Genomic DNA, 9,463 nt, shown 5'->3' on the forward strand with positions numbered 1-9,463 from the left:
CCATATACCCATAAACTTTATTTGGAAATAGGGGTTTTATAGATGTAATCAAGTTTAAAATTGAGGTCATTCTGGGTTAGGGTGGGCCCCAAATCCATTGATTGGCATCTTTATAAGCGGGGAGAGATTTGGAGACGGTGATCCAGAAGAGATGCGCATATACAGAGGGAAGCAGACCATGTGATATCAGAGGCAGAGGTTGGAGTGTTGCTCTTCCACGCCCTGAACAGCGGCCCTGAGACACAAACTTGGCTATAGAAGCTACCTGGTGACCCCAAGGAATGGCTTAAGGAGAGTTAGTCTGGCCCAGTTCATAAAATGCCCACATCCTTGGCACCATTAGCTGTGTAACCCACTCCAGCCCCATCACCACCCCTACCTACATCTCCATATAGTAACCTTTTTAATTTTGATTTCATTACCTCTCTCTAGCTTCCTATTCTACAGTCTTCTACTTAAGCAGCGCGCTTGATCCATGCTTGACGGAGGCTTCAATGCCTCACAGGGGGCATCATGCGAGGATGGAAACCAAAAGAGCACCCAGCATTTTGTCTTTGCTCTTTTTGAAACGACAATTATATTTTATTTTAAAAGAATAGAAGATTAAGAGAATAGGATGTATGTATGGAAATGTCTTCAAGAAAATGACTGCCGGCCATTCCAAAACTCACTGTTCAGACCTTTCCTCTTCAACATCTGGACACAACCAGGGGATTCACCCTTTTCGGTGGTTTTATTGAACACCTTTCACAGGAGAATAGGAGGGCAGTTACTAGCAAAAGGATGGAAGTTGTGATTCCTAGGGGGAAAACATAGGAGAGATGTTTTTTTGTTACCATTTCTCTTTCAAGAGGAAAGGTGATTGGAAAATCGAGGGTGGTTTGGCCATAAAAATCCACGGTGAAATTCCAGCTCACTGTGGTCGTGGCACAGGCGCAGCTGAGGGAGAGCAACAGCGCAGACGCCCTGTAGCACAATCGGAGGAAATCGGGGTACGCGCCCTTGACCCTGCTGACGAGAAGCGCCACCGAGCTAAAAATCAGGGCCACCGACATCATAAAATTCGCCAGCAGCATCAGGTCCTGCCCATACAAGATTTCATTAGAAACGACCCAGCTCGAGTTGATCACGCTGTACATCGGTAACTCAACCATTACGCCAGACACGTTAAATTTTTGCCGGTAGAAAGCTTCCCAGAGTCCAATGAACACGACGGAAATGATGTCGCTGTCAAAGTCCCACACGCGCCAGGATCTGCTGTGGGCCAGGATTAAGCCAAAAGCCCAGACCAGATAAGTAAGAAAAACGCAGATCGGTTTTAAGAAGTACTTCATTTCGGGTCGTCTAAACACACACAGGTAGCCAGAGACGCTAGGACCGCACCGCCCGGTTGCTGCCTGTCCGGCCTGGATGGCTTATTGAAAGATGGTGAGTAGGCGATGTCCTCTTTCTTCTTCCACGAAGAGTGAATTCCAGAAGACGGCGGCAGTGATGTCACGACTGCTGTTGAAGAGCTGTGCTGAGAATCTTTGCAGCATTCTCAGTTGTTAGGTCAGGGGCACCGGAACAACAGGTTCTTTCCTGTTGACCATCCTGGCACGACCTCTTCTCCATCTTCTGTCTTCTCAGCCCGCCCCTTATGCAGACTTCACTTATCACCCAACGTCTGTTTTTAAAGCCTAGTTCCTTGGGAAAATTAACAAAGTATTATGCTTATGGATGGTGGATAGGCAATAAGGAATGGAAATAGCAAAATATTCCTAGAAATACAGATGTCCCTTGATGATTCAGGAAAAGAGAAGGGTTTCTACCACCTGGAAAACTCTTCCTGGAGGCCTTGAGAGAGAAGGAGGGAAAGAAGAAAGGAGGAAGGAGGGAAGTAGAAACCTGAGGGTTTCAAGTGGCAAAGGAGAACTAACATCACACAGTCTGCTTAGGAGCATTGCCCGGGAAATGTCAAGATTCTAAAAACTGTGTGTAAGGATGGTGTACATGCGGGCAAGTAGAAAACAGGCACTCTCACAAAAACATAGATGCTGTGCTGATAAGGCAGCAAAACCCCTGTGGACTTGAAGAGGTCATGCTGATAAGCACAAAGACATCTCCATTCAACCCCTGTGAACTGGTGGCTAAGACTGACCGTTTCCCTTACTCCGTGACCCAAACACAGCATAGGACTCCACACCTGTTGTTAAGGAAGGAGAATTGGGAAAGGAAGACTTTTTTTTTTTTTTCCATCCTGCCACCTAGTAGAATAATAAAAGACAGTTCCACCATTTGCACATCTGAACTTGTGGACTAAAATCCATATCCACATGCCATTTTAAAGAACTATGTTACCAACTATTTCAACTTCAATGCCATTGTCAGGACTTGCACTGTATTTTTCACCTAGCTTGTTTTAACCTTCTAATAAAAAAAAATTTACAGCTTTAGAAAACAGATTTTTGTTCATTTTTCTCAAAACAATAAGAGAGAGACATTTACAGCTACCAGGCTGAGACATTCAGGGATGTCATCTGGCAGCCAAGCGTGTTATTTCTGCCATGCCTACGTGGTGTCACAGTCATGCTTGTTTGTGTCATTATCTCAACCTCTGACATTATGTTCATCTTCAAAGTAAGTTTCAAAGGGATGGTAGGTGTCAGATATGCTGCTGCTGCTGCTAAGTCGCTTCAGTCGTGTCCAACTCTGTGCGACCCCATAGTCGGCAGCCCACCAAGCTCCCCTGTCCCTAGGATTCTCCAGGCAAAAATGCTGGAGTGGGTTGCCATTTCCTTCTCCAATGGGTGAAACTGAAGTCGCTCGGTTGTGTCTGACTCTTAGTGACCCCATGGACTGCAGCCTACCAGACTCCTCTGTCCATGGGATTTTCCAGGCAAGAGTACTGGAGTGGGTTGCCATTGCCTTCTCCGGCCAGATATGCTAGACTCTCTTTATTAGAAAATAAAAAGATTTCACAGGAAGCTCCAGTTCATCTCATTGAACTTTTAATGGTATGCCTACCTATAGGGGATATTGGAGCTGATTGCTATAATAAATAAAATCAGGATAATCTTAGTAAGGAATGTTCAGGAATGGATACGGTTATGCAACTGACAGTGTTTCCAACTCACTAATATAGAAGTTAGACAAGGAAAAAAGACTTTCCTAATTGTCTCCTATTATTTGTCAACAGTCTCTCTCATTTACAAGCCCAAAGTTTACTTAGAGTCTGTACAAGTCTTAGGACAGGGCAATGAAGTGGGTAACTTAATATGACTGTGCATTGATGATGGATTTTACGTTCATTATTTGATTGTTTTCTCACTGTCATCTCTGTTTATCAAACACTGATTGATATCAGACCTCTAAGCTTCTAATAAAAAAGGAAGAAAGAAAATCTTGGCTTTTTTTATTTTCTATTTATACTCTGAATTAAAATAAACTTTAGCTGTGAGTATAAGCCATATTCTGTCAGGGTTGGTGAGTTTTGATAACACTTGACAAATCCTAAATTGAGACGGTACACTTGAATGCTGATTATGAAGCCTAAAGGCACAGCCGCATAAATCCCTCTATAGTCATTCCCATCTGTGAGGAGGGGGAGCAAAAATGGTGGGACTTGGGGACAGTGCTTTAGATGGCTTATTTAGCACCCTCTCATTGATGATGGTATGTTAGAATCTATCACATTTTGACCAAAATGCCCTACAAAACTGCCAAGTACAGGCAAACAAGAAGAAAGACGAAAGATAGAGTGTGAGGCAAGCAAGAAGGAAGATGAAAGATAGAGTGTGTTTTTTAAAAATTTTTCTTGGAGTCTCATTGATCTACGAAGCTCTGTTAGTTTCAGGGGTACAGCAAAGTGAATTACTTACGTGTATACTCACACATTGGGAAAGGAAGAATTGATCTTTTTTTTTTTTTTTTATCCTGCCACCTAGTAGAATAATAAAAAACAGTTACATCATTTGCACATCTGAACTTGTGGACTAAAATCCATATCCACGTGCCATTTTAAAGAACTATGTTATCAACTATTTCAACTTCAATCTATCCTCTCTTTTTTAAAAGACTCTTTTCCCCTATAGGCTATTACAGAGTACTGAGTAGGTTCTTATTTGTTGTCTATTTTATGTATAGTAGTGTGTATATGTCAATCCTAATCTCCTATTTTACTCCTCTCCCATCCCCTGAGTTTGTTTTCTGCATCTGTGACTCTACTTCTGCTTTGCATGTAGGTTCATTTGTACCTTTTTGTTTTTAAAGATTACACATATAAGCAGTATCATGTGATATTTGTCTTTTGTGTCTGACTTACCCCACTCAGTATGATAATCTCTAGGTCCATCCATAGTACTGCAGGTGGTGTTATTTTGTTATTTTTCATGGCTGAGTAATACTCCATTCTTTTTATGTACCACATCATCTTTATCCATTCCTCTGTTGATGAACATTTAGATTGTTTCCATGTCTTGGCTATTGTAATAACTAGTGCTACAATGAACAGTGGGGTGAATGTGTCTTTTCAAATTATGATTTTCTCTTGAGTATATGCTTAGGAGTGGGATTGCTGGGTCATGTGATAGTTCTGTTTTCAGTCCTTTAAAGACTATGCTTTCACCAAGTAACTCTGCCTAAGCTATATAGAGAATTGATGGATGTCAGCTCTAAAATGAAAACTGATTAAAACTATAAGTTTGTATATTTCACTCCTTTGGGAAAAGGATAGACTAGTCCAGTAAAATCTGTATCATATGCTGACTTGCTTTGGCCTTTACCTATAAGCCAATGGTCATACCAAGGGCTTCCTTGAAAAAGTCAGATATGGCCTAAATATGTTAGATCATTTTATGGCCTAATATGTTAGATCATTTTAATTTTTTTAAATTTATTGGCCTCTATTCAGATTCAAGCCATGTTGAAAAGATATTGTCACTCAAAGTTGTGTATACCTGTGTACATGTTTTTGTTATTTGTTCTAGAATATTTAGCTGCATTTACTCATTCAGTAACTTTTTTATTAATCACCAAACATTTATTTATTATCCACTTACTTGTTTGGTGCTGCAGATCCCGTGGTTAATAAGACAAAGGAGGGCCCTGGTCTTCTGAACTGATAGGGCTTTTTGTGCATCACAGCCTGGCACCAAGAAAAATATATGAGCATCACACCTCCTCCCCATGCATAGACATAGTACTGCACCTAACTGGTAGTCATGCACGGATGTGAGAGTTGGAACACAAAGTAGGCTGAGCACCGAAGAATTGGTGCTTTTGAACTGTGGTGTTCGAGAAGACTCTTGAGAGTCCTGAGTATTCATTGGAAGAACAGATGCTGAAGCTGAGGCTCCAATACTTTGGCCACCTGGGGAAGAGCCGACTCATTAGAAAAGGTCCTGATGCTGGGAAAGATTGAAGGCAGGAGGAGAAGGAGACAACAGAGGACAAGATGGTTGGGTGGCCTCACTGACTCAATGGATGTGAGTTTGAGCAAGCTTCAGGAGATAATGAAGGACAGGGAGGCCTGGTGCACTGCAGTCCATGGGGTCACAAAGAGTTGGACAAGACTGAATGACTAAACAACATGTGCTTCACTTTTTTCTTGACCCCTATCCCCAGACAGAAACACTCTAAGTTTTGCCTGTCTCTTAAGTGAAAGAATTTAAAAAAACAAGCTCTTTTCAGTAGAGCATCTCTCTTTGTTTTTATTTTTGTCCTCATTCTAAGTTCCATGATTCTGTTCAAGAAACAGAGACCCAACACCTGCCTCTGGGTCATTTCAACATAATCATTCTCAGTCTTCCATCTTCATTACTATTTAGTTGCCAATAAGAGGAATTTATTAAAGAAAGCAGGCTTCCCAGAAGTTTGTATTACCTGCTTTAGAAACCTGTGTCTCTTGGTGCTCTCTTAAAGAATTCTAAGTTTGAGTTAAATGTGTATAAAATATTTGGGAAAAGCTCACAAACTGGGGCAATTTTAAAGTGTATTTATATCTCAGTATAATTCTCTTACTTGAAAAAATGAAAAACACTTTAATATCATCTTAGATAACGACTTCATGTTAATCCAAGAATGATAGTGGTTAAGAATTTGTTTTTCTAGAGCTGAAATGACCTTGAGATTATCTAATTTAACTGCCATCTTTAGGCAATAAGACATTATTACATTTTATAAAATGCAACTGAGGCAGTAAAAGTGGAACATTTGCTGAAGGCCACACAGCAGGATTTTCTACCAACTGAACATTTCTGTCCTCCTTTTATTTTACTTTTTCTTCATCATTCTAAGTTTCTTATACTAGTAAAACCTGCTTCACGATCTCACATTAATTTATATTTGAAACCTTGATTTATATCATACTAGCGATACCTGCTTTCTGCAATCTGCTTAATTTGTTAACTTAAATACCCTTATTTTGAAAAAGGCAGAAAACTCCTATTCTGAAAGGAGGCTGTAAAGATTGGAAACTACATATGTAAAACCCTTTTTAAAAGATGCCCAAATAATTGCTGCCATTTTATATCACTTAACACACAATATTTACTGAGTACTTAGTCTTTGAAACAATATCAGACATGAGGAAACTAAGATGAATAAGGTGCAGCTCACAGTCTTAGGGAGGATCAGAAGGAACATATAATTACTTAATAATACACGGGCATCCTTGGTAGCTCAGCTGGTAAAGAATCTGCCTGCAATGCAGGAGACCCATTTGATTCCTGAGTCAGGAAGATCCCCTGGAGAAGGGATAGGCTGCCCACTCCAATATTCTTGGGCCTTCCTGGTAGCTCAGACAAAGAATTCACCTGCAATGCAGGAAACCTGGGTTCAATCCCTGGATTGGGAAGATCCCCTGGAGGAGGGCGGTATTCCTGCCTGGAGAATCCCCATGGACAGAGGAGACTGGCGGGCTACAGCCCATGGGGTCACAGAGAGTCAGACACAACTGAGTGGCTAAGCAGAGCACAGCACAAGCTAAAAACGTCTTTAAAAGGCGTCTTGAATTCATCTGAGATACATAAGCCCAGCCCTTCTTAACTTCTGTTTTGGTCATTAGAGTTATCTCTAGACATGAAAGTAGGAATCTGCTTTAAGAAAGATCCTTGACATCAGTCTTGGCAATGATTTTTTTTTTTTAATTGACCCTAAAAGCAAGGCAACAGAAGCAAAAAACACAAAAGCAGGACTACATCAGACTAAAAATCTTTTGCATAGCAAAGGAAATCGTCAACAAAATGAAAAGACAAACTACAGAACAGAAGAAAACATTTGCACGACCGATATCTGATAAGGGATTAATATCCAAAATATGTAAAGAACCCAATCAACTCAACAGCAAAACACACAACCAAACAATCTGACTGAAAATTGGGCAGTGGATCTAAGTAAACATGTTTCCAAAGAAGATATACAGAAAGTCAATGAAAAGATTCCAAATATCATTAATGAACATTAACGATCAGACAAATGAAATTCAAACCCACAATGATGATATATCACCCCCTACTTCTTAGAATATCTCTTATCAAAAATACAAGATGTATGTGTTGGCAAGGGTGTGAAGAAAAGAGAAGCCTCAAGCACTGTTGGTGGGATTGTAAATTGGTACAGGCACTACAGAAAACAGTATAGAATTTCCTAAAAACAAATACAAAAACAAAACTAAAATTGCATCTATTATATGATCCAGCAATTTAACTTCTGGGTGTTTATCATAAGTACATAAAAACATTAACTCAAAAGATATGTGCACCCCATGTTCATTGCAGCATTATTTTTAACATGACATTTATTTTATTTATGCATTTATTTCTTAGCTGCACCAAGTGGCTTGTGGGATCTCAGATCCCCAACCAGAGACTGAACCCACACCCTTGGCAAAATGAATAAAGAAAATGTGAAGTGTATATATATATATATATATGTGTGTGTGTGTGTGTGTGTGTGTGTGTGTGTGTGAATATAATTCAGCAATAAAAAATGAATGAAATGTTGCCAATTGCAACAATATGGATGGACCTTGAGGGCATTATGCTAGGTGAAATAAATTAGCCAGAGAAAGACAAATACCATATGATCTCTTATTTGTAGAGTATAAAATTTTGTTTCAAAAAGCTCATGGAGATAGAGAACTAACTGATGGTTGACAGAGGGTGAGGCTGGAGGGTGAGCAAAGTGGGGGAAGTAGGTGAAAAGGTACAGACTTTCAGTTATAAGATAGATATGGGGATGTAACATATTGCATGAGAACAATAGTTAATACTGGATTTCATATTTGAATATTGCTAAGAGAGTATATATATATATATTTTCATTTATTTTTATTAGTTGGAGGCTAATTACTTTACAATATTGTAGTGGTTTTTGCCATACATTGACATGAATCAGCCATGGATTTACATGTGTTCCCCACCCTGAACCCCCCTCCCACCTCCCTCCCCAAGAGTATATCTTAAAAGATACCATTAAATTAAAAAAAATCTGTATGTATGGGGATGTATGTTAACTATACAGTCTGGTGATCCTTTTGCAAAATATACACATCTCAAATTATAATGTTGTATACACGTAACTAATACAATGAACATAAATTATACTTCAATTTTTAAAAATCGTATGAGTTTCTATGTGGCAGTGATGAACTGACTCACTGAACATTTTTGTTCAGAAAGGTCAGCTACTTCTCAAGGGTTCTCACCTCTTCACCGTGGAGGATCTCAGTCTTGGATGAGTAGCTCCTACTTCTACTTCTTTGAGCTCAGCAACATAGCTGGTTAATGACTTGTGGCAAATAGTTCTTTCCATCCTCAGATTTTACCAAGGTCGCTAAAACCAGGGCACTTCCTTCTGAGTCAGTCTTGCTAAGAGAGGCTTGTCTTGCCCCTGGTAAGCTATTTGCATAATCTCCTGACCATCATCTTGATTTTCAGAGCTAGTGAGGCAAAAATCCACAATTCCTCAAACTGCACGTGTGCACTCCACTTCTGCGCCCCCTGCCTGAATGATGGGCACCGCTGAACCTCAGACCAGCCACTTGAAAGCATTGGGAGTACCCTGAGCCAACCCAGGAGAAGTGTGCCTTTTCTGGTCTGGCACCTGCCTGTTCGCTCAGTTCCATAAACTGCAGACTTGCAGGAGCTCCTCACACAATATGTTAGTAATAATCCAATTATTGAAGTTTAGCCAGGAGAGCTTATCCCGAACAAAGTAGTGCACGTTTGCATTCAAAAGAAAGGGGCCGAGCAAGGCAGGAAGCAAGGGAAAAAAAAAAAACCTACAACTTTGGAGCTGCCAGAACAGCAGTGCCACCGAATGACTGATTAAATTCTTTTTGTCTTTTCAATCAGAGCTTTCACATAAAGAGTAAAGAGCATCTCTAGTTGCTGTGAATCTGGGCATCTTGACAGCGGGGTTTAATTCGGTCTCGCTTTCTGCCTGATGCCGAGTGACACCCTGAACAGGCTGGACGGGCAGG

General features: G+C 40.3%; 1 protein-coding gene across 1 annotated transcript; it reads right to left on the minus strand.

Moving 5' to 3' along the window:
* Positions 1–724: 724 nt before the first annotated feature.
* LOC110131088 (uncharacterized) lies at positions 725–2,055 on the minus strand. The gene is made up of 2 exons (XM_020883469.2): positions 918–2,055; positions 725–799 (listed from the first exon to the last, which is right to left on the minus strand). Exons 1-2 carry the CDS (start codon positions 1,332–1,334, stop codon positions 773–775), a joined length of 444 nt encoding a protein of 147 aa, XP_020739128.2. The 5' UTR covers positions 1,335–2,055; the 3' UTR covers positions 725–772.
* Positions 2,056–9,463: the final 7,408 nt, after the last annotated feature.

The sequence above is a fragment of the Odocoileus virginianus genome, chromosome 6 (genome assembly GCF_023699985.2).
Source record: "Odocoileus virginianus isolate 20LAN1187 ecotype Illinois chromosome 6, Ovbor_1.2, whole genome shotgun sequence".
Taxonomy (NCBI): Eukaryota; Metazoa; Chordata; class Mammalia; order Artiodactyla; family Cervidae; genus Odocoileus; species Odocoileus virginianus.